This window comes from Adiantum capillus-veneris, chromosome 13 (genome assembly GCF_014529385.1).
Source record: "Adiantum capillus-veneris isolate H3 chromosome 13, ASM1452938v2, whole genome shotgun sequence".
Lineage (NCBI taxonomy): Eukaryota > Viridiplantae > Streptophyta > Polypodiopsida > Polypodiales > Pteridaceae > Adiantum > Adiantum capillus-veneris.
In genome coordinates this window covers 145,029,245-145,054,403 of record NC_140943.1, presented here as the reverse complement: position 1 = coordinate 145,054,403, position 25,159 = coordinate 145,029,245, and the positions used below count along the sequence as shown (strand labels likewise).

Here is a 25,159-nt window from a genome sequence, read left to right as displayed (position 1 = left end):
TGTCTATGGCCATTTCCAAATGCTTGGAACACACTTTGATATGGCTGGTTTTTCATAGCCATATGCCCACAATATGACAGGTAAAACAATCGATTCAAGTGCTGGAATGGTCAATTCTGGAGCACCGGTTACTTAGAATGGGAAATTGGAACAAGGAACGCGGAATGGAAACATGCATAAAAAGCCATTCCTTGTTTCGGATACTCGCATCTGAAACACGGAACAGGGATCTGGAACGAGAAATTGGGATGGGCACGGGAACGGAGACCTGAGAATGGCCATTCCCTGTAACTATGCAAGCCATGGTTGTAGGAAAGTCAGATAGAGAGAGAAAAGCACCTACGTCTATGCTCGAAATAAGAAACTTTCAATGGAACACAAGACCAATTGAAGGCTTTGACCTCCAAACAGCAGTTTGATGCAGTTTATGCAGGTGAAAACTCCACAGAAGCTTCGAAGATGCACAAGGCTGCCACTTTCTTGAAAGGAAACATGCTTCAATGGTGGACTGCATTGTCAAGCACCTACAACATGGGTCCAGTTCACGGAGCTTTTTGCACATGCGTGACTTACAAACACTTTTGAAGTGGATGTGATGACAGCATGGCACAAGTTAAATGCGGCAAACTGTGCTAACCTTGAAGAGTACAATAAGCAATTCTAGGCCGCCCTATGGCCAATAATCTCTAACAGGTTTATGCCATTGTCAGAACCAGATGGAGATGTACTCTTGTGGATTGCCCAAGAGAATTAGAGACTATTGTACAAAGACTAATGTCATGAATATGACACAATTGATTGAGAATGCGACAGCAACCAATAATTTGTCGAAAGGAAATTCCAATGGATTTAATGGCAGCAAGAGAGAGTTCCACGACAAACAATTTTCAGCCAAGGGCAATGTTGCAACAAAGTCTTATGTACCTTCCACAAAGAAACCCTCCATTGATGTGGCTGACAAGTCTAAGAAGCAATTTTAACCTTCTTCTGGGCAGGGATAAGGATAGAAAAGGCACTTTCTTGAAAATCTTTTGAAGAAAGAAAAGCCTTAATATGTAGCCTTGGGAGGACTGGAGAGGATGTGTTCACAAGTTCAGTTTCAGGAACCGCGAACAAAGCTCTTGCTTTTTGGCACTCTAGTGACTTCAGCTATGCTCTACGGAGTTCAGGTATGGGGACCCTCAGTAGACCATCATGGGAGATCTGGCAACACAGATGGATGGAGATATATGGAGAGGCCTCAGGTCTCTATGATTGCTCGGATGATTCGGGCTAAGGCCTCAGTGCCACATGAGATTATCTGAGCCGAGCTAGCCGCCCCCCCGCCCTCGTGGTGGAGGCATTGACTAGATCAGTATCCTTTATACACGATTTATGGGATCTCCCCAGGGACAGATACGCTCAGCTTGCCATGGAGTCATCTCGACAACTAGCGCTACAAGGCGATACAACATGTTGGTATGGACAGATGACAGCATGGTTTCAGTCACATGGTTTCAACATGGATAGATTGCCTCCGTTTCAATACTCCCTGGATGCATCCTCCCTGTCTCTTACATGGATAGCGATCACCAGACTCATACACCAGGATCTGATTCAGCTAGATATCAAGAGCACATGGATACAACAGACACAGGAGTTGGGTACGAAAATGGCCTTCTGTAACAGACTTGGACACTCCAAGTCAAGAATCAATCGCGACAGCACCAAATAACCACTTCAAAAGAATTCACAGATCACAATAGATTTGCACTGGCCCCAGTTCCGTGCCTAGAGATATTGGCCCCAAAGACTGGCACCCCTTTCGGTATTTCTTTATGTATTAAATCAATGTCAAAGTACAAAGAGCAGTTAGGGTTTCACTCTCAGACTCTACCTCCAGATGCTCAGACTCTACGTCCAGATGCTCTGAGAAGTGAGGCCCTCACCGCGAATATAAAGATTACAAGGGATGCCCAAAAGCAAAGCCCCAAAAAGCTTCCAGTTCATAAGAAATCTCTCTCTATCTCAAGAGAGAAAAATAGAGCAAATTCTCTCTCTCTCTCTCTCTCTCTCTCTCTCTCTCTCTCTCTCTCTCTCTCTCTCTCTCTCTCTCTCTCTCTCTCTCTCTCTCTCTCTCTCTCTCTCTCTCTCTCTCTCTCTCTCAATTTCCCTTGCATAGCCAAAAGCATGCTAAAAAAACGTCACTTGCTTTTTTTTGTTTCAGCTTCCGCAAATTTTGGGACGTCCGTACACTGTTGCCACGTGGCACTGGCGCCAGCTTTTTAGGGTTTCTCATCCACTTAAGGTTTCAGCCAGCAGTTACGGTTAGGTTTTCCAAAAATAAAGGTTTCTACAAAATTAGGGTTTCTGGCAGAAATTAGGGTTTGCAAGATTTTTAGGGTTTCTGTTGTCGGTAGCCACGTCATCACTTTGTGACATACCCCCCTCTTGAAAGCATTGTAATCGACCGCGATTACGACAGCAAAACCGAAAGAAGCCATGAATCCTCTTAGCAGACACTGACTGTTAGTACCTACGTACTAGGAACACACATCTAGCACATGTACCAAATCGACAGTCACATCACACGACATCACAGGACATCACAAGACATTCAACATTCATTCGGATCTTAGAGCATGATTTATCGGCAATGTAGCTATCAATCGCATCTAGATCCAATCGGGACCTCATCGATGTCCGATAGACTACCCCCTTTTGCAACCATGTCTATTCAAGATCAATCAGACCAAAATGCTGCAGTCATTTTGTCTATCAGTTCATGCACTTAAGAGAAGTCAAGAACACATCAATATCATAATCACGAATTCCATTTCATTAAAGTCATACATCAGAATACTGTCAGCTTTCAGTATCCCTAAAGCTCAAAGAGATATCAGTGACTCTAGTATCTAAATCAAGGCATCTGTTGACAAAGGAGTGGAGTGACTCCCCTCTTGTGCATCCCACTGCACCAGATCTCTAGCCAAGCTGACTTCTGGGTTCCATTTGGAATAGACTATGCTAAACCAAAAGCATCGAGGTAAAGTTTCACAATCTGAGGAGTATCTGCTAGGTCCTCCTCCTCCATCCACTTCGCATCCAATGCAGGATAGTTCTTGAACTTAACCAAGAACCGCCTTCGGACTTTACCTTTATTCTTCGTATCCTTATGTGCCAAAATTTGTTCACGAACAAGGATCTCCTCGTTTTCTTCCACTTTGGGTTGCTCATCAGGCTCCCCATCATCAGCCACATCACCAAAATGCTGCAGTCGTTTCGTCTATCAGTTCCTGCACTTAAAAGAAGTCAAGAACAAATCAATATCATAATCAGGAATTCCATTTCATAAAGTCATCCAGCAGAATAGTTGGCCAGCTCTCGGTATCCCTGAAGCTCAGAGAGACATCAGTGACTTTAGTATCAAAATCAAGGCATCTGTTGACAAAGGAGTGGAGTGACTCCCCTCTTGTGCATCCCACTGCACCGGATCTCCGGCCAAGCTGAATTCTGGGTTCCGTTTGGAGTAGACTATGCTAAACCAAAAGCATCGAGGTGAAGTTTCACAATCTGAGGAGTATCTGCTAGGTCCTCCTCCTCCATCCACTTCGCATCCAATGCAGGATAGTTCTTGAACTTAACCAAGAACCGCCTTCAAACTTTACCTTTAGTCTTCGTATCCTTATGTGCCAAATCTGTTCAGGAACAAAGATCTCCTCGTTTTCTTCCACTTCGGGTTGCTCATCAGGCTCCCCATCATCCGGCACATCACCCTTAACAGGTTTCAAGAGACTCACATGCAATGCATTGTGAATCCTCCAAGTATCTGGCAATTTCAATCGAAAGGACACGTCATTTATCTTTTCAGTGATCTGGAAAGGTCCATAGTATCGCATACTGAGCTTTGGAAAAAGCCTCTCCTTTCCTTTTTTCTTTCTTAAGCGTGCCTTCTCAAAACGTAAGAGCACCCAATCATCCTCCTTCAATTTCAAATCGCGACGATGGCGATCCGCTGCTTTTTCTGTCGTTCTTGAGACTTCTGCAAAGTCTCGCGAACCTTGGCAAAAGCCGTATCCAAATCTCGCGTATATTCATCCGCTTCAAAGATCTTATCGTTCGTGCTCAGGAAGGGTGGAACCTTCGCAGCACCTTCAACAATCTCAAATGGCGCCTTCCCTGTCGAAGAGTGTATCGTGTTATTGTAGGCAAATTCCACCAAAGGTAAGTACTTTTCCCATTGAGTCTTCTGATCAGAGATATAAGACTTCAATAAATCTAGAACCACTGAATTTGCAATCTTAGATTGCCCATCAGTCTGCGGGTGGAACGATGACGAGAACTGCAACCGCGTGCCAATGTTCTCCCAAATTGCCTCCCAAAACAAACTTGTAAATCTGGGGTCTTTGTCGGAGACAATCGTCTCAAGCATGCCATGTAGTCTGAAGATCTAGGCCACAAACAGTCTCGCTAAGTGATCCAGCTTGACTGTTTTCTTCACTAGAATGAAATGAGCCTCTTTGCTAAATCTGTCAATAACAGTCCACATACCATCGTGACCACTCTATGTTCTCGGGAGATCAAAAATGAAATCCATCGCAATACTTTCCCAGGGGCGGGTGGGTATGGGTAAAGGCTGTAACAATCCCTGTGCCTTATGTCTGTCAAACTTGACCTTCTGGCATACTAAGCAACTGCGCACAAACTCTTCCACATCTGTTTTGAGTCTCGGCCAAAAGAAGTATCTCTCTACCCCCTTCATGGTGGTAGCAATGCCGCAATGACCCGTAAAAGGTGGACACTGGCATTCAGTCATAACCTTTTCCCTCAACGGCTGTGTAACGCACAACATAGTCTTTCTCATCAAGTAGCCTTTCCAAAGGGAGTATCCAGCTATTGTCTCCCCATCCCGTATCCGTGTGAAAATATCTGCAAAATGTGTATCTGTGGCATACTGATCGACCGTATCCTCGAAGCTCCTATGATGTATCACGGAAATAGCCAGTACCAACGGCTTCTGAGACAAAGCATCTGCCACCATATTCTTTTGTCCCTGCACATGGACAATCTAGAAGTGAAACTTTGACAAGATGTTCACCCACCGCATCTGCTTTTCCGAAAGATGCTTCTGTGACAAGAAGTAGCGCAAACTCTGATAATCTGTAAAGACAGTAAATCGGCTCCGAGTAGGTAATGCCGCCACTGAGTAAGAGCATGGATAACCGCCAAAAGCTCTTTCTCATATATCTGTGCTGTCATCTCCGGCCTAGAGAACAATAGGCTCTTGTAAGCAATGACATGGCCTTATTGCATCAAGACCGCACCCAGACTACGACCACAAGCATCACAATATACTTCAAATGACTTCTACAAATCCGGCAAAGTCAAAACTGGTCCCGTAGTCAATTTCTCTTTCAATTTCCGAAAGGCAGTCACCTTTGTGGATCCCCACAAGAAAGGGACTCCTTTCTGTGTGAAGACATGCAAAGGGGAAGTAACCTCTGCAAACTTTCGAATGAACCGTCTGTAGTACGAACACAGTCCCAAGAAGCTTTCAACTTCATGGACATTCTTCAAATCAGGCCAATCACGGATAGCGTCTATCTTGGCCGGATCCATTTGCACTCCTGCTGCTGAGACAATGTGTCCCAAAAAGTGTATCTCTGGTAGGAAAAAATCACTTTTCTTTGCATTAATCACTAACTTGTGATCTCGTAATGCCTGAAAGACCTGAAGCAGATGATCTCTATGTTCTGCCTCATTCTTGGAGAAAACAATGATGTCGTCAAAGAAAGTGCCAACAAATAGCATATACTCTCGAAAAATCATGTCCATCATCCGGTTAAATGTCGCAGTAGCATTGGTTAAGCCAAAAGGCATCACCAAAAACTCAAATAACCCTAAAGTAGTCCGAAAGGTTGTCTTGTAGACGTCTCCTGGCACGATTCGGATCTGATGGTATCCACTCTTCAAGTCAATCCTGCTAAAGCACAAGGACCCCTGTAACCTGTCGAGTATATCATCGATCCTAGGAATCGGAAATCTGTTCTTGATGGTGATTTTGTTGAGAGCTCTATAATCGATGCACATCCTCCAAGATCCGTCTTTCTTCAAAACCAACAACACTCGAGAGCAATACAGTGAGATACTAGGCTGGACAAGACCCTTTTCCAAGAGGTCTTTCACTTGGTTCATAATCTCTTCATTCTGTGCTCGGCTCACACGGTAAGGTGGCCGGTTCGGTGGTGTGCTTCCAGGTATCAGATCAATGGTATGATCTTCAGGACGAGCACGTGGTAACTCTCCTGGTAGGCCCTCTGAGAAGCAATCGGCGTGAGAGTGCTCAGTGGAGAAAATCTTGGCGTTCTTTATCAAGTTTAGACATATTTGTCCTATCCTTATCGCTCAATTCTTTCATAAAGATCGAGTAAACAAACAGACTAGATTTCATTAATTTTGAAATGGCCGAAGCCGATACAATAGGGACAGACTCGCCCTTCAGTTTAATATCAAGTACAATTGTTCTGCCCTTTTCTGTAGTAAAAGTAGCTTTTCTCGCCCGATAATCGACCACGGCGTTGTTCTTGTGGTACCAGGGAATCCCTAAGAGAACATCACAACCCTCCAAAGGCATTATGAAGAAGTCCTCATGCCCCAAATACCCCTGACAATGCAACCGAAGTTTGCCAATGACAGGTGTAATGGCTACGTCCCTGCCGGGTGCCGCTAGAACTGCCTCCGCAAGTGGTCCCATCCAATCGGGAGTAATCTTATCCAATCGGGAGTAATCTCGAGCCGCGCCGCCAATTCCGGTGAAATGAAGTTGGCCTTGGCTCCTCCATCAAAGAAGATCAGGGCCTCTTGATCTTTCACTTTGCCCCAAGCTCGGCAAAGTTCTGTACTCTCGTCCATGGTGTCGGGATCAGCACCCACACAATCTGGAACCAGTCCTGTTTTCATCTTGCCTTTTCGTCCACGTTCCTCAGCTGCTCTCGAACTCTCAGACCTGTCGTTGTCCTTATCATTCTGTTCTTTCTGTGCCTTTTTAGGGCACTTCGCGGAGAATTGTCCAAGTTCCCCGCATCCAAAGCACTTCCCCTCCTTGATGAATCGAGCTCGCTCCTGAGGAGTAAGCTTGGGTCGTGCATCCTTTTTCTCTGGGTTGCTCTTTTTCTTTCTACTTTCATTCCCAGAAATCTGTTCGGCTCGTTGTGTCATGGGCTCATCTGTGGGGTAGGTCAGATTGCTAGAGTGAATGGCAAAGCCCCGCTTCGCATGACTCATTAACTCCTGAATAGAAGCTGAATTCTGTTCCAAGCCGTGATCTCGGATCTCTGTAGGTAGACCTAAGGTAAACCGCTAAATCTGTCCGCTGAACGAGATCTTCTTGAATGAAGAGGCGGGTAGAAAAGAGCACCAGAATCTTTCACAGTAAGCATTGATTGTATCTTTCTTGGTCATCCGAAGATGGTTCCAAGCAGCTCGTATATCTCGTTCATATTCTTGCGTCAACCAAGAAGAAATAAAAAGCTTCTTAAATTTCAGCCATTTAACTGGCGCACTCTTGTTTAAAAGAAGCGTGGACCACCAAGTGCGAGCATTCCCCTTAGAGTAAGAGGCAGCTCTCCGAATCTTGGAGTGCTCTGAATAGCGTCCTCCCGCGAAAGCGATGTCAGACTGTTGTATAAAAGACAAAGCCTTCGAAGCATCTGAGTATCCTGAAAAAGTATCAAACTTGATCGAGTGTCCACCTTCCTTAAACTCTAGGACTTTCTTGCTTTTATCTTCCAGAAAGTCATACCGATTGGCTTTATAAAAATTCTTCTTGTTCGCATAAAAGTTTCCGTCATTGGAATCTGAGCTGTCTGTAGACAAGTCCTCAGTAGAACTGTCAGTCTCTCGGCGAGATTTAGCCTTCTTTGCCTTTTTCTTGCCCTTTCCGAAGCGTTGTTTCTTGCTTCGCTTTTTGCCTTTTCTGTCTTCTTCGCTCGAATCTGAAGAGCTAAAAGAACTGTCAGAAGAAGAAGAAGAAGAAGAACTGGGTACTCCTTCAAAGTGAACACGCTTCTTCTGTTTCTTTGCTTTGTCAAATGTCGACTGACGACCCAAATATCCCAGGAAGTCAGTGCTCTTTTTCTGCTTTATAAAGATTACAAGGGATGCCCAAAAGCAGAGCCCCAAAAAACTTCCAATTCAAAAGCAATCTCTCTCTCTCTCTCAAGAGAGCAAAATAAAGCAAATTCTCTCTCTCTCTCTCTCTCTCTCTCTCTCTCTCTCTCTCTCTCTCTCTCTCTCTCTCTCTCTCTCTCTCTCTCCCTTGCGTAGCCAAAAGCATGCCAAAAAACGTCGCTTGCTTTTTTTTTCAGCTTTTGCAAATTCCGAGACGTCCGTACACTACTGCCACGTGGCATTGGCACTAGCTTTTTAGGGTTTCTCATACACTTAGGGTTTCAGCCAACAGTTACGTTTAGGGTTTCCAAAAATTAGGGTTTCTTGCAAATATTATGGTTTGTTGGATTTTTAGGGTTTCTGACAAAAATTAGGGTTTTTGTTGTCAGTAGCCACGTCATCACTTTGTGACACCTTCTACAAAGAGCATCTTCTCCAACTCACGGAGGACGGTTTTGTGACTAGGCCTACATACATGGATACACACTTATCTCATGGGATAAGATGCGCTATTGGGCGGATATGCACATCCTCACATCAGCTCCAGATCGAGACTGGCCGATTTTGAGGGGTAACAGCAGGGGCCAGGATATGTCACCTATGCAACTTAGAGCCAGAGACAGAGCTGCACTACACATGTCATTGCCCGGCATACTATGAGATACACGGCCGCTTCCACTTCCTGTTCAGAGAAGGTTTCGGACCATTTTCAAGAGACATCAGATACGAGGACCAGAGATGTCTCGGATTGTTCTTGCTAGAGTTGCGTAGACTTAGGGAAAGCTTGTTGAGGACATCAAGGGAGAGAGTCTCAGAGACGAATCACAGATTCCTTTACACCGGCCAAGGGAGAGCCAGAGGAGCAGTCATCATAGCAGATCTCAAAGTCCACCCACACTAGAGGTACATTGCTTGACCGAGCCGTTGAGCTAGGCAGATCCAGATGCCCGTGACCACGAGGGGTAATCTAGCTCGACATGCAAGACGCCCAACCAAAGTACTGACCATGGGGGAGGTTGATGAGATTCGACAACGACAAATGAGAGATTTCATTTGAACCCACCAACCCCTCCCCTATATCTCGTCTCAACTCCGAATCAATTTCCGATTTATTTCCTTAGTGTTTTAGTTTTTAGTGTTAGTTCTTTGTAATTTCCGTACTCATACATGATATCAGATTCACCAATTGTAACTTTTTTTGATCTCATAGATCATTTTGGCCTTTCGAAGACGTTAATATAACATTTCATTTCACTCTAGCACTCTCACTTACACTTTGCATTCCACTCTCGTTGTTTTGGTCATTGCACATTCTCTCATTAAGTCCAAGAAGGCTCTCCCTTCCCGTCTGTAAAAGGAACCTTGAGCACTCACTGATCACTCGTCCTGAGCCATACACCATCATTCACTTCCGTTGCACATTACAGGTCTTCATCAGTTTACCGATCCGTTGCTCAAAGGCGTCGTCAAACTCTTCTTGCAAGTACGGCTTCTCTTTTTCTGCACTTGGATGGGCTTTCTCCTTCATGGCCGACTTGAGAGGTGAAAGCGTGACATCATGCCATCATGAATGAACCTCGTCAAGCAAGAGGTTCTTCGGGTACTTCGCATATTTCGGGCCTTTTGGAGTACTTGATCATTCTTTTGGCACAAGTCGGTACTCCATCCTATCCAGATCCTTCCTCTGCACTGGATTCACCACGAGAAGCCATGGGTGTTGCGGAAAAAGGTATCAAATTCTAGTAGAATCGTCTAAGCTCTGATACCACTGTAATAGACTTGGACACCCCAAGCGAAAGATCTACAACAACACACTTCAGAAAACTGCAAACAACTGAACCGAACTTGACCCGAGGGGGGGGGGGGGAGAGAGAAATGAAATGTTATATTAACGTCTTCAAAAGGCCAAAGTGACCTATGAGACTAGAAAGTTACAATGTGGTGGATCTAATACAAAGTCAGAGTAATAAAAAATGACAGAAAAAAATATTATGGAATCCTAGACTGCTAGATGTGAGCTAAGCAGCTAGGTGGGATAGCTAAATCACAAAAGATCCAGTATCGGTCACTGGCAGATCTCATCAATCTCCTCCATGGTCAATAGCCTGACCAAGCGTCGTGCATGTCGGGCCAAAGTGATCCGAATCCTCTGATGCAGCCTCCGTCTATATTGTGTAGTCCTCCGCAGTCGTGGGCGTTTGGATCTCCCTAACTCGGTCGCTCGGTCGATCAGTGTGTCTAGTGTGAGGCGACGAGCTCTCGTATGGTGGTAGCTCCTCCGGGTGTCCGGCGTCTGCTCTAAAGAAGTCTGTGATCCGTCTCTCAGACTAGCTAGCCTCTCCCCTCGTGAGGCGCTCTCTGTGTCTGAGCAGCTCGAGCAAAAACAGACCCAAGCATCTTTGATCCTCAAACCGCATGAATGTGGAGAGTGGTCCGAAGCCCTCTCTGAACAAGCAGTGGAAGCGGCCACGTATCTCGTGGTAGACGGGGCAGTGGCATGTGTAGTGCAACTCTGTCTTAGGCTCCATGTCACACAGAAGGCATGTCCTGGCCTATGCCGGTACTCCACCGTATCTCCCAGTCTCGATCTGTAGCTGGTGTGAAGATGTGCGTATCTGGCCAATAGCACAACGAATCCCATGAGACAAGTGGGTGTCCATGTATCTGGGCCTCGTCACAAAATCGTCCTTTGTAAGCTGGAGAGGATGCTCTCTGTAGAAAGCCATCTTAGTGCCCAACTCCTGTGCTGGCTGTATCCATGTCCTCCTGGTTTCTAGCTGAGTCAGGTCCTGGCGGATGAGCCTGGTGATCTCGGACTGTGTAAGAGTCAAAGAGGGTGCATCTAGTGAGTACTCGAAGGGGGACAATCTGTCCATTCTGAACCCATACGCCTAAAACCATGATGTCATCTTTCCATACCAGCATGTTGTATCTCCCTGCATGGCTAACTATCGAGAGGACTCAAGTGCAAGGAGGCCATATCTGTCTCTGGGAAGTTCCCACATGCGGTGTATGAAGGAGACAGATCTGGTGAGCGCCTCCACCACTAGTAGGGGGGCAGCTAGCTATGCCCGGATAATGGCACTTGGTAGTGAAGCCTTGGCTCTAATGAGCCGCGAAATCATAGAGACTAATGGCTTCTCCATGTCCCCCCATCCATCAGTGCGACATGTCCTCCCGTGATGGTCCAAGGACGGTTCCCAAATCTCAGCTCCATAGAGCAAAGAGAGAGAGAGAGAGAGAGGAGGAAAGTTGACACGAAGCAGAGGAGTTCCGCTTCCAAATGCACAGAACAGCACCCCTTCTGCTAATTCTTTATTATTGCTTCACAAAGGTACAATGTCCGAGGGTCCTCGCTTTGCAGTCCTCCCCATAGTTTTTCCATACATCGAACTCGGACGGGTACAGAAGAAGTATGTAATAAGAATAGATCAGACCCCTCAAGGATTCCATGCGTCGAATTCCATACAGCATACTAAAGACTATCTACATATAACACTCAAAACAATAAAAGGATCACAAAATCATAGAATACAATGAAGCATCGTAGAAACTTTAGAATCTAGCTCAACCAAGGATCATCATAGTACATACCAATGACCATCATGACTAAGAAGTTAGTAAGCCTCATAGTAGATAGTGGTTTTGTCAACTACTAGGAACGCCTGTAAAAACCCAAGCATACGTCAATCGGACTCCGATGAGTCTCGAAGTATGGGTCCCCAATCGAACAGGTCCAAAAAGCCTCTGGCCCAAAAGCACCTTCTCTGAAAGGCTCTAGCATCTAAAAGCTCCAAACCCAAAATCTTGCACGCCCTCTAGGTAGTCCTTTAAAACGCTGACGTCTATACAGTGCCACATCATCATCTCCGCACTGTGCGGGCTAGTCCGTACAATCTACCACATCATCAATTTTCACGCTATTTGGGTCCTGGCTTTATTTTTGTTTGGGCTTAGGCCCCTTGGCCTGGCTCTATCACTTGGGTAGGGTTAGGATTAAGCCCTAACCACCCCTCAATTGTCTCCTCGGCCAAATTGTAAGGATTCTAGTCGCTAATCCTTAATTAATTGCTTAAACTCATGATTAAGACTTAAGAAACTGAAACTGAACTTAAAACAAGACTTAGAAGACTCTGCGTTTGATTGATTGAAAGTGTGATACAAGGGTTCCTTTTATATGAATTGAATAGTCATCAGTGAAGAGGCATGTCTCTTTGTGAAGAGACATGACTTTAGGCGAAAAGACACATCCTTTCGGCGAAGAGCTACAACCATTGGGTGAAGAGTCGCATCTGTACGATGAAGGGGTGTGACCAGTCGTCGAAGGAATGTGGCTTTTGGCAAAGAGGTATGTCTTTTGGGCAAAGGGGTGTGACCATTCGAGAACAGGAGTCCTCCTGGGTTAGTCACACTTCCCATCTGCATCTGTAATGAATCAAGAAGAGTGTAACAAGTCACAATCGTTACATTCCCTCCCATTTACATTAAAACCCCGTGTTCAGATGAAAGTCTTCCGCTTTTCAAAGAATTCTTGAAGGAGGTTTGGGTACTGCTGCATATCTTCATCCGTCTGCCAAGTTGAGTCTTACTCATCAAGATCCATCCACTTGACAAGAAATTCTGTTGTGATCTTTCGTCTTGTTTCTTCTTGTCTCACATCAAGAATCTTTTCTTGAACAAGAATTATGTGTTCATCTTCAATTTTTGGCACATAAGAAGATAAGTCTCGAATTGTCGAATCTCCTTGTATGTATTGTTTGAGCCAAGAAATGTGGAAACTTGGATGAAGTTTTCCCCATGAGAGTGGAAGTTCCAACTTGTAACTGACAACTGAGTACTTCTTGATTATTTTGAAAGGTCCATAGAAGCGAGGGCGCAACTTTGGAAAGACCGATTTCGCAGTTTTGTAGCGATGAGGTGCTACATATAATAAAACTAAATCTCCCTCTTGGAAATCTGCATGTCGTCGATGCTTATTGGCTTGTTTATGGTACTTTTGTTGGACATGAACCAACTTGTCACTTACTCGAATAAGTACATCTTGCATTTCTTGAACCAACTGATCTGCTAGAGCTACTTTGTGTTGAAGAACAAAGTTTGTCGGTATAAGAGGAGTATGCCCATAAGCTGCTTGGAATGGAGTCATGCCAGTTACTGAATGGATAGAGTTATTGTATGCGAACTCTAGGAGTGGCAAATACTCTTCCCATGATCCCAATCGAATTTGTATGTAATGTCGAAGCATTTCTTCCAAAATTTGATTCACTCTTTCTGTCTGCCCATCAGTTTGATGATGGTATGCTGAGCTGAATAACAAATTTGTACCAAGGGATTTGAAAAGGGATGTCCAAAAATACCCTGTGAATTTTGGATCTCTGTCTGAAACAATAGACTTTGGTAATCCATGTAATCTGAAAATGTGTTGCACAAACAATTGCGCAACGTCTGGTGCCGAGGCAGCTTTCTTGCAAGGAATAAAGTGGGCCATCTTTGAAAACCGATCCACCACTACGAGAATATGTGCATTGCCTTTTTGAGAACGAGGCAATGTAGTGATAAAATCCATGCTGACACTTTCCCATCTTTCTTGAGGTACGGGCAAAGGATGAAGTAACCCTTGAGGAAGTTGTCGAGAAGCCTTCTTTGTTTGACAGGAATGACAAGCTTTGACAAACTTGATAACATCTTGCTGCATTTGTGGCCAAAAATATGTTGCAGATAACAATCTGTATGTCTTGTTGATGCCTTGATGAGCAGCAAAAGGGACTTCATGATGTTCTTGGATCAAAATTTTCTGCAATGGTGTATTGTGTGGAACACAAATGCGATCAATGTAATACAGCAAGTCATTGACAATGGTGTAAGCTGCAAACATATTCATCTCTGCAGGAGTCGGAGTAGAGGATTTAAGAGCTTGAAATGCATCCCCAAAATCTCGATCTGTCAAATACTCATGCTTGAAACAAGCAGGTATTTCCATCTGCACACCGGAAATGGCAAAGTTGATGGCTCGAGGAAGGCGGCTTAAGGCATCTGCAACTGCATTTGCAAGGCCTGGCACGTATTGAATAATCATATGAAAATTTGCCAAGAACTCAACCCATCGTCCTTGACGAGGATTCATCACAGGTTGAGTAAAAATGTATGTCAATGACTGATGATCTGTCTGCACCACGGAATCTGCGCCAAGAAGATAGTGTTTCCAAGTGCGGTAAGCATGAACAATGGCTAAAAATTCCTTGTCATAAACTGGGTATCTCATTTGTATGGCTGAAAATTTGCGGCTGTCAAAAGCAATGACACGCTCATCCTTCATAAGAACACCTCCAGAAGCACGATCTGACGCATCGGTCATGACCTGAAAAGGTTGAGTAGGATCTGCAATAGCCAAAACTGGAGTTGTCGTCAAGGCATGTTTAAGGGCTTTGAACGACTGTTCTGCTTCTTCAGTCCATTGAAGTTTATCCTGCTTGGTAAGCTCAGTCAAAGGAGCTGCAATGTCGGAGAATTTGTGGACCTTGGTATGATAGAAATTTGCAAGTCCCAAAAAGGAGCGCACATCTGAGACGGTGAGCGGTAAAGGCCAATCCACTATGACCTGTATTTTCTTGGGATCGACAGCAATGCCACTGGCAGAAATAATGTGACCAAGGTATTCCACCTGATTCTTGAAGAAATCACTTTTCTTCTTATTGATGTATAGCACATTGGTTCGCAAAACTTGGAAGACAAGCTTCAAATGTTCCTTGTGATCAGCCATCGTTCAACTGAAAACTAAAATGTCATCCAAATACACGATCACGAACTTGTCCAAGTATGGTCCGAATATTTCGTTCATCAGCGTCATGAAAGAGGCCGGGGCATTGGTTAACCCGAATGGTAATACCAGAAATTCATAGTGACCATACTTTGTGCGAAAAGCTGTCTTGTACTCATCACCAATGCGAATGCGAATTTCGTGATACCCTGATTTTAGATCAATTTTGGAGTAGACCTTTACTCCCAGTAACTGATCAAATAACTCGTCAATGCGAGGCAGGGGAAACTTGTTTTTTATCGTCAACTTATTCAAAGCACAATAGTCGATGCAAAGACGCATAGACCCATCTTTCTTTTTGACCAACAGAACAGGAGCTCCAAATGGACTTTTGCTTGGGCGAATATGACCTTTATCCAACAAATCTTCTAACTGCCACTGTATCTCTTGAGACTCTGAGTATGAAACTCGATAAGGGGCTCGAATTGATGGAGGTTGACCGGGGATCAAATCAATGGGATGATCCACAGGACGCCGAGGAGGCAAAGTTGTTGGTAGCTCGTCGGGAAACAAGTCCAAATGTGGTTGAAAGAAGGGTTGCTGCAAATAGGCAATGTTTGAGGAGGATTTAACTTATGCTTCTTTTGCACCGGGTTTAACATCTCTTAACATGATTAAGGCAGTAGCACAATCCCGTTTTCGAACCAACCGTTTGACTTGTAAAGCAGAAACCAATATAATGGGTTTGGCACTGAAAAGACCACGAAGCTCTGTTTCCTGTTGCTTGTGAAAGAGCCGAATTGAGTGATCTCTGAAACTGATTATTGGATCATACTGAAATAACCAAGACTGGCCAAGGATCAAGTCGTAATGTGACAAAGGCATAACGGAAAAACCAAGTTGATCCTGGTAATCCTGTATCTGAAAATCTAGCTTTTCAATCCTTTTGTTGCACTCGAGGAAGGAACCATCAGCAAGTTCTACTTGGTAAGCTGCCTCACTAGGTTGAGTTTGAAGGCGCAATTTAGTAATCAAAGATGTGCTGACGAAATTAGTAGAACACCCACTATCCACAAGAACATTGATTGGCTGCTTGCCAACAAAGCCAAGGAGGCTGAGAACCTGATTCGAAAGATCCACTGGAGCATTGACGTGATTCCGAGCATTCATCATTAAGGCACTTACAACCTTGGAAACTCGAACACAACGTGTTGCCTGTTTGCCTTTGTCTGGGACAGGAGGTTAGGTTCTGAAATTGTGGTCTCCATGTGAGAATTCTGGCGAGGATTTTAAGGATTTGGCTTCTTGGGGCATTCATACCACTTGTGATCTCCATGACAAATTATACATAATCTTGTACGGTTGGAGTTGGAGGTTGAAGGAGTTGATGAAGAGGATTGCTGTCCAGAGGACGTATTCGCCGAAAATCACGACGACCATTCCTTCTATGATTGGGACGATTGTTTCGTCGATTCTGATTATTTGCCGAAGAGGAGGCTCTGGAAGTGGCTGCTTGTCCAGAAGATTGGGATCGAAAAGAAGTTTGTCCAGCAAAGTATTGTCTCGAAGAGTGAGCTCCTGAGAATTACGTTGTGAAGAGCTTGCAGAATTGGAAACTCGATCACCAGGAAGGAAACTTCTAAGTGGGCGCCGATTGTCACAAAGACGCTCAACATAAGCGATTGCAGCATCCAGTGTTGCAGGGTTAAATTTATAGACATCATCTCACAGGGAAGGCTCGAACAGGACAATCATGGAGCGAGCACGAAGCATGCGGCTACATGCAGGCCTACCGCTTGAGCTTTGGGCGGAAGCTGTAAGTACGTCTGGGTACTTAATCAATCGGTCACCCTCAACGGCATTGGATGGGGGAGTTCCAGAAGAGGCATGGACAGAAGTCCGTCAACAAAACTGTGGAGTTTGTCGGAAGGATTGAGAGTCTCTATCTCAAGAGTTAATTTCTGAAACTCTGAGATGTACGCGGCCAAGGAACCAGTTTGGCTCAGGCGGCGGAGAGAAGACCGGGCGTGGAAATCGGCATTTGCAGGCTCAAAAGCCTTGCAAAGAACGCGCCGGAATTTGTCCCAAGTAGCGATGATTTTTCCATCTTTGATGCGGAACTGACTCTGCTACCGAAGAAACTGAATGGGTAGCTGGCCATGTCTGTGAAGAAAAAAAAGGCTTGCAGGACATCCAAACGTGCGGTCATCGATGCAAGACCGGTGGAGAGGGCCTCCTGGGGGTATCGGCTCAGTATGTGCTCGTAGTGCGGCAAATGAAGAGGCTCGCACGTAACTATGATATGCCACACCACCCAGCCCTGTGAGCGCGAGGCATGCCGATGAGTGACATAAACCAGGTAATTTTCTGGCAACACTGCTGGCTGTAATGCAGGTCCAGGAGCAGGCTCGGGTGCCGGAATGAAGTCGGAAACCTGTCTTTCCTCTGGAACTGGAACTGGAGATGGGGAATCCGAAATGAGAATTACTTCCGGTTCGAATGCGGGTTCCGGTTCGGGTACGGGTTCTGGTTCGGGGGTATTTGGTATAATTATCACTTTGGGAGCCGGAGGAGGATTTTCTAGCAATATTTCTTCGGACACCTCGTCTATGTACGAGAGAAAATTGATGGGAACGTCGAGGGCATCGTCTTCCATGACTCTGAACAAGCCCGCGTGTGCACCTGGCAATGGCCAGAATGGGTAGCGTTGAGAATTAGCAGAAGAGAGGGCGATGGATTTCCTTCACGCTGGCGCTGGTTTGTCATTGCGCTGGCTGCTGTTGGCCTCTTGTTTTTTTGTTTAATTATTCCCCAAAGGGGTGCCCAAGGGTGCCCACTTAAAATTAGGTTGGCGGCCGGCAAAAAACCCTTTTAAGTAAACGGGTGGCCTTTTTTTAAAATCCAGCGTTGGCCTTTTAATTTAATCCCAAACGTTGCGCAGCTGCCTATTAAATCGAACGCTACTGCCTCCTGGAAAAACAGCCAGCGCTGCCAACGTGGGTTGCAGTGTGTGAGTTGCCGGGTGAAGGGGCGGCCTGGATGCACTGGCTCGCGTCACTTGCACAAGAAGGAAGAAGTGCAACTCATCATGTCCTCGCGAAGAGTCTGGAATTGCAATTGGTACGCCGCAACACCTACTCTGTCTGCCTTCTTCTGCTTATCTTTATGTATGTGTTTGAGAAAAGATTACCTCATGCTGACATGGGTCTTGGCCATCTTTCTTCTGCTGCCATACAACTCCGGGAAGGGGGAGAGTAGCGGCGAGGGTGAGAGGCTCACAACCTTCGGGTCCCGGGAAAAATTTGCTCTGATACCACTGTAAGGATTCTAGTCGCTAATCCTTAATTAATTACTTAAACTTATGATTAAGACTTAAGAAACTGAAACTGAACTTAAAACAAGACTTAGAAGACTCTGTGTTTAATTGATTGAAAGTGTGATACAAGGGTTCCTTTTATAGGAATTGAATAGTCATCAGTGAAGAGGCATGTCTCTTTGTGAAGAGACATGACTTTAGGCGAAAAGACACATCCTTTCGGCGAAGAGCTTCAACCATTGGGTGAAGAGTCGCATCCGTACGGTGAAGGGGTGTGACCAGTCGTCGAAGGAATGTGGCTTTTGGCGAAGAGGTATGTCTTTTGGGCGAAGGGGTGTGACCATTCGAGAACGGGAGTCCTCCTGGGTTAGTCACACTTCGCATCTGCATCTGTAATGAATCAAGAAGAGTGTAACAAGTCACAATCGTGACACAAACTCTTTAAGTTGGGCAAGCCACCTCATCTACCACAGCTCATTCTCCATTGCACAATTGAGCCTCTACACCCACTTGCTACCAGCCAGTCATTGTAGACAGTATACTGTGAGTACAAGAGTTCAACAAAGCATTGAAGTCTATTATGTTCATCCATTCATAGTCTTGCAATTGTTGTTGCCTTTCCTTCTTGTTGTCTTTTAGTAGCTACCTATGGTCATTGTGGCTCTGAGAGGCTTATCACATAGAGGGAGACACACATTAGTGAGCACTAGCACGACATATTTTTCCTTCTACATACGTTGAGGGTTTACTGGTAACGGAAAGACCCAAGTCAACGAATCAATTGATGGGCTTAGTCCAAAAGCTTAGATACATTTTAAAGTTCTTGTGGATGCTTAAAGGCATGGTCCACCTTGCAAAACTCCAATAAGCGGCACTTCCTACACTGAGTCATGAGGAAGATGCCTTTGAACAAGGAGACCAGCAAGGGACTTGTTTTAATGCTTCCCGTCATGATGCCTCTAGATCGAAGTCAATACAACTTGAATAGTTCTTATGCAAAAGAATCCCAAGCAATCTTTCATAAGACCCGTCTACTATATAAGTAAGGCAATAGGTAACGCCAAAAGGTCATGAGACGAAAAAGAGTTTCTTGTTCGGACTCTTGTTTGTGTTTTTTAAGGCTCAAGTCCTGTTTAAATTATAGCCCTTTTGATGTACTTACCTCCAGTAGTTTATTTCCTTAAGTTTCGAGGTCCCAAGAGATAACCCAAAAATTACAAAATGGATCTTGGAGCTTTTAAATCCTAAACAAGCTAAAGGCTAAATTGAGATTCTATCACACACACGCATGGAAAGAAGGAAGGCACAATTGAATAAAGCACGCCTTGGAAAGAAGCAACACACAACAAAATCAATCAAAACCTTGAAAACTTGACAACATGCGTCCTCTTGTCAAAACAAGAACAACAGCCATCACTGATTTAAGAGAGAAATGGCAGCAGGAGAGAGAAAAACGGCCATCACCTGTTCTAGATAGAGACAATCAGTAGGAGAAAAAAAATCAGCAATTGCTGTTACTAGGAGAGAGACAATCTGTCTGATAGAGCTAAAGGGGCCAACGCTCAAAGACTCAAGATTGAGAGGGTGACAAGCCTCCCAGTTCTCCTTTGCTGTGAAATCTGTCAAAGGTAACATTGCTGCTAACGTGGTAGTGCACCTACATCACAACATTGAGCTGTAGACTCCAAACAGATAAAACCAGTCCAGACTCACATAATTACCCCAAACTCTGCAATACCATTGCCATTTCCATGTTTCAGTTTCCCTTGACTCCTATGGTTACCCAAAACTCCCCCAAACTTCAAACTGTTCCCGTTTCCGTTTCCGTTTCCAAAATATATTTTTGCTGCCACTTCCCCTTTTCTCATAACTATGGTCCAGAATGCTAACTTGAATCATCCTGCATCATCTGTCCTAACTGCCTGTCCTCTGCATGTCTTAAAAGGGGGTTCAAATCGGGAGCTGTCTCTCTACCTCCTCAGCTCCTTCATGAAAGCAGAAGAAGGCAAGGCTATTGGTTGGTGCATCTTAAAAAATCCATCTGATGCAAGGCTGCCAAAGGCCATCATAGGGAGGCATACAATCCAAGATAGCTGATTTGAGCAGCAAATTCCAAGGCTCGTCCAGGTCTCTGATTAGTGGCTAGACCAAGAGAGCACAACTGTAAATCCATGATGCCCAAACCATTATCTGTTAAGAGGCCAAAACATAGTGCGCCGAGCCACCCGATGTGTCCATCACATCGTCACAGTCGGCAGCCGATGCAAAACTGCACATCGGGTATCACAGTTGTGATAGATACCCAAAGTGAAACGTCCAAGAAGAACCGATGTATCAAGCTATGGTCAACATCTGATGACCACAAGGGCTTCCTTAGGAAGAGAGAGATTCCATGAGGTGAACCATCACTGTACCGAGTAGGGAACAAGCTCCCCAGTCTCCCCTTGCAACACCATACTTGCATCAAACTCTCAAAGTTATCATTAGACCCCTTCTAAGGACCTTGAGTAGGCCTTCCCAGAGCCAACACTGAATCCTTGAGTTCTGAAGAAGTGAACCTTTACAAAAACATGATGAGACAAACACGTATCAAGCAAGTTGATGTTATGACAGACACTCTACTTGGTAACCAATTAGGTAGAAAAGAAGAAATATACAAGCTGTCAACAAAATGAAGAAGCTACTTCAGCCTTTCGCAAAAGGGAAAGACCTCATGGAATGTTCCAATCCAGAAGGCAAAAGGAAATGCCAATTGCTCTTCGTGAATCGCAAGAGAGCACAATGATGCCGGAGTAACTTTGACATTAAACATGTGAGTTTCTCACCAGGTAAACACAAAAAATCACAAAGAAAGATGGAATAAAGACGTGATGAATTATCAAAGAGAAGCCCGTGAACCTCAAATGTGTGCTAACATACTGTTTTCCCTAAACTTTCTGGTGCAGATTCAACATTTGTGCTAATGGCCAGTATAATTCCCAATCACCCTACACTCCTACACACCTATACACACACACACACCAACAGGCTTGTACCTGCAACATCAACGAATGTGTCTTGCATATGGGGTCCATAACAGTTGCCAAACTTCAATATTAAGCCAGTGCAAACAGTCAACGCAAGCATCCCACCCAATACGCCACCAAGAATTGCAGGAAGATTTAATTTTTTCACCGAAGTCTCTGTCAAGTAAACAGTTCCCCTATTATAGTCCAATCATGCAAGAAAGTTGACACTCAACTCTTCCGACAATAATACACAACTAAATGACATATCTTAGATTGACACATTAAGTGTCTCGACTTAATTTGTCCATACCTTGTGCCCCCACTTTTATGCCTGCATGATTGTCGAGTATACACGGCTTATTAGTGTCACAACTCAGTTGGTTATCAGCAAAACTGGTAAAAGAGGCAAATATATTAAAGTGAATGCCTGCATGTAAGAAAACATTCAGGAGGAAAACCAAAGCAAAAGAAACAAAAACCTCTGACGATCTGTCACATCTACCTGTATTCAGGAATCTCAAAAGCTACTTCTGGTATGTTCCCTTTCAAGTGATTGTGTGAAAGATCCCTGAAAGACAATATTGTACGGTAAAAGATCAGGAAGAAAGGGTGATAATACAACCCAAAACTTCTGTCCTCACACTGACGCAGGTTCCAATTTAATGCCTCTTACAATTTGAGAAGGGTAGAAATTTCAGCTACTCCTATTGGTATACCCCCCGTAAGGCTATTGTTACTCAGGATTCTGCAGACAAAACATAACAGGATTTTCACCATCTCATTTATATACCTTGTGCTACATAACATTAATCATACATTTCCTCACTTGGAGAAGTTTTAAATTGCACATGATTGAAGCAACAAAAGTTTTTTCTAAAATAAAAGAGCTGCCAGAATTGTCCCTGTAAATTCAGAAAGCTCCCCGTAAAGGACACCTTGTACAATGACAGGCCCTAGGCATCACAGCTAATATAACCATGCTCATTGCTCTGTAAAAACAACTGAAAAAACTACCCTCTTTTCATAAAAAATATTACGCATCACTAATAAAAGAGCTGAGTATCGTTTAGTAAGCCTGAGATTGCCATAAATTTCTAGCAACGAGCTTCATGAACGAGCAATTGCTCATCTTTATCTCAGTTAAATGTAGGATATTTGGATGGAGCCAATGTGCATCCCCATGGTAACTAGCTTACTTTTCATGGTGGGGCACAAGATGCCTTTTCCCCTTTTGTTGAGTAGTCATCAGCAGCCATGGCAAGACCAGCCAGTTTTGGCATGATCCAATCAACTGACAGCTTGATCACATCCAAGGATCCAATCTTTTTGTCTTTCAAATTGCATTGACTTTGTTGATGTCTATGAGGAATCTGCATCCTCATTGTTTTTGCTGTTTTTAAGGATGGTTATACTCCAATCCAGCTGTCTGGGGATACAAGACTTCATCCATTTTTTTGTGTTTTCTGCCATCCTTACCCCACGATTGCCCATGCTTTTCCCTTCCTTTAGCTTTTCCCCTTGCCCATTGCATGGCACGTTCCCTCCGTGAGTTCTTCCTGTTTCAGTATTAAAATTAGAGCCAGTACTCAGTCTAGTTCTTTCTATGAGCATCAAAAAACTGTTCTTTATTATCACCTTAGGTCCCCTTATGTCTAATAATTTTCGAGTATAATCCTTTGTAAGCAAGGTTACCTTCAAGTGCAATTGCTGTGCACCACTAGGACTTGTGACAGTGGAAAATGCACCCATGACAAGATTATCTGTGCTTTTCACAGATATACAAGGCATAAATATTGGCTGTGTGCACCCACAACTTTGTCAAGAGAAAGGGAAAAAACTTACAAATATTTCAGCTTTGACAGATGACTCATAGAATTGGGAATGGAACCAGTAATTGAATTATTGTGTATATTGAAGCTAAGTAACTGTGTCAGGTTTCCAAGCTCACTGGGTAAATAACCAGACAGAAGATTGTCCTGGAGCTCCCTGGAAAAGATGAAGAAAGCAAACTAAGTGAAAAACAGTACTGCTCTTCATATTCATTACTTTATTCAGGAGGTGTTTGTGCAGGCATGTCATGTAATAAATCCAGTCAGAAAGCTGCAGATAGAGCTTTGATAATTGCATCCAATCCCAGCAGTTAAACCATGCCATCTATGATTATTTCTGCTATCTGATACATTGTGATACATACCATACTTTAAAGAATAAGGAGATCATACAAAGTTTGCAGAAACGTCAGATTGCCTATCTGTGAAGAAAGGTACCCACTGAACCCCAGTAAAGCAAGACTCCTGCAAAAGGCAATCATAGCTACTTGCATCCTTTTTTGATGACTACTGTCACTCAAGGGAAACAAACTGTGACTTACACCGCAATTACATGTTTTTGGCCATCACATGTCACATATCTCCAACTGCTACATGGATCCAGCAAATTCACGTCCCATGATATCAAAACACCTTCTGAGTCATTAAGTGCTTCTTTGATTGCTATCAAGGCATTACCTGCATGAGATGCACAATGATTTTACTGCACATTGTGGTCATTCTCCAAGGAAAAGGGGAAAAGAAACAGATCTCCCAAGCACGTTTGCTAGCAATTACAAATAATGCATGCACAAGGTTGAGAAACATGGTACAACTTACAAGAATAAAAAACTACGAGAGAAAAACAAACAATACAAGAGGTGCTTCCGTCTCGCAGCCGACCCAGAGCACTAGGCTCTCTCTATCTACGATCTTCTAGTCCCTGTAGGTACCTCAGCCTGTCTCTTCTGGACATCTGTGTGCTATCTCTGCTCTAGATGCTCCAGTCCGCAGGTGCATCCAGCTTCCATATGCCCTGCTCTACCACATACAAAAACAATGTCCTGGAAGCCCAATAAAGAACACTCTATGCTGAATATCACATCCCATATATCGTTGGTAGAGAGATGAACCGAGGAAGATTCTTCCTGAGAGACAGGTGAAGACTCAATCAAAGAGTGGCACTGAACACACCATCAAAGTGTGCTCCAGAGTCCACCCTCACTCAACACCACTCCAACATTACTATCAATGTTGAGATGTGTGGCTGAAACTTTGGTAATAGCATAGGAACCTAATTGTCCCTGCTACACTCACCCAGGCTAGATAGATCCATCCCGTCTCCATCTACGTGAATAACAATAAGCTGCTAAGGCCAGCACGCAATAGATAAAGAGTAGAAGACCGCGGGCTAGCAGGCTGTGAGGGCTAGCACGAATAAGGCAGAGCGGGCTGAGTTTGACAAGGGTAGCGAGTTGTGAGGATGCAAGCTGAAAGGGCTGGGATTGGGCTAACGGCAGCAGCTCTAGGCTAATGGCTAAGGTAAGAGGTAAGCACAAGGGAAAGGGAATCTGCAAGGCAGGGCAGTGTAATGATGGCGAGAGTCGGTGCAAGAAAGGTAGTGTGGGAAGGATTCACAAGGTCGCTTGTAAGATTTGCAAAGAGATATAGCTCAGTCAACAAGAGTCCCTCCTCGGCGTGGGGAAGGGGTTCACAATCACTAGCAAGATTCGCAATCAGATATCGCTAAGTCAACAAGAGTCCCTCCCTTGCCGTGAGGAAGGGGTTCACAAGGTTGCTAGCAAGATTCGCAATCAGATTTCTATCACGTGCACATCTAGCCCTATGCGCATGTGGACAAGCTAACTCCTACTGCTAGCGTATAGGACAGCCTAGGAAGCCCTTTGTGTCAAGTTTGTGAGCCTATACGCAGGCCAAGCATGACCAGGCACTTTAGAGTAGTTGCATACCCTCTGATTGATTATGAGCACAGCCAATGTCTACTAGGTGTAGGCACTAGGGAGTGTTCCCATACAGTATTATTAGTACCCAGCGTCGGTAGTTACTGCATACCAAGCACCTCTTATTAGTAGTTAGCATAATTTTATAAAGTCACAAGGCT

At 44.3% G+C, this 25,159-nt stretch overlaps 1 protein-coding gene across 4 annotated transcripts in view; it reads right to left on the bottom strand.

Annotated features, from left to right (window-relative positions):
• Nucleotides 1-25,159, bottom strand: part of LOC147445014 (LRR receptor kinase SERK2-like) — a 76,692-nt gene that overhangs the window by 44,165 nt on the left and 7,368 nt on the right. The window contains exons 5-11 of one of the 4 annotated variants that reach the window (XM_086527501.1): nucleotides 23,601-23,736; nucleotides 23,452-23,523; nucleotides 23,072-23,215; nucleotides 21,903-21,974; nucleotides 21,732-21,797; nucleotides 21,540-21,622; nucleotides 21,257-21,403 (exon numbers count right to left, since the gene is read on the bottom strand). In XM_086527501.1, coding sequence (XP_086383627.1) covers nucleotides 21,257-21,403; nucleotides 21,540-21,622; nucleotides 21,732-21,797; nucleotides 21,903-21,974; nucleotides 23,072-23,215; nucleotides 23,452-23,523; nucleotides 23,601-23,736 — 720 coding nt within the window. Of the gene's footprint in view, nucleotides 1-21,256; nucleotides 21,404-21,539; nucleotides 21,623-21,731; nucleotides 21,798-21,902; nucleotides 21,975-23,071; nucleotides 23,216-23,423; nucleotides 23,524-23,600; nucleotides 23,737-25,159 lie in introns of those variants that run through there. The other 3 variants (XM_086527499.1, XM_086527498.1, XM_086527500.1) reach the window with 3 other exon arrangements.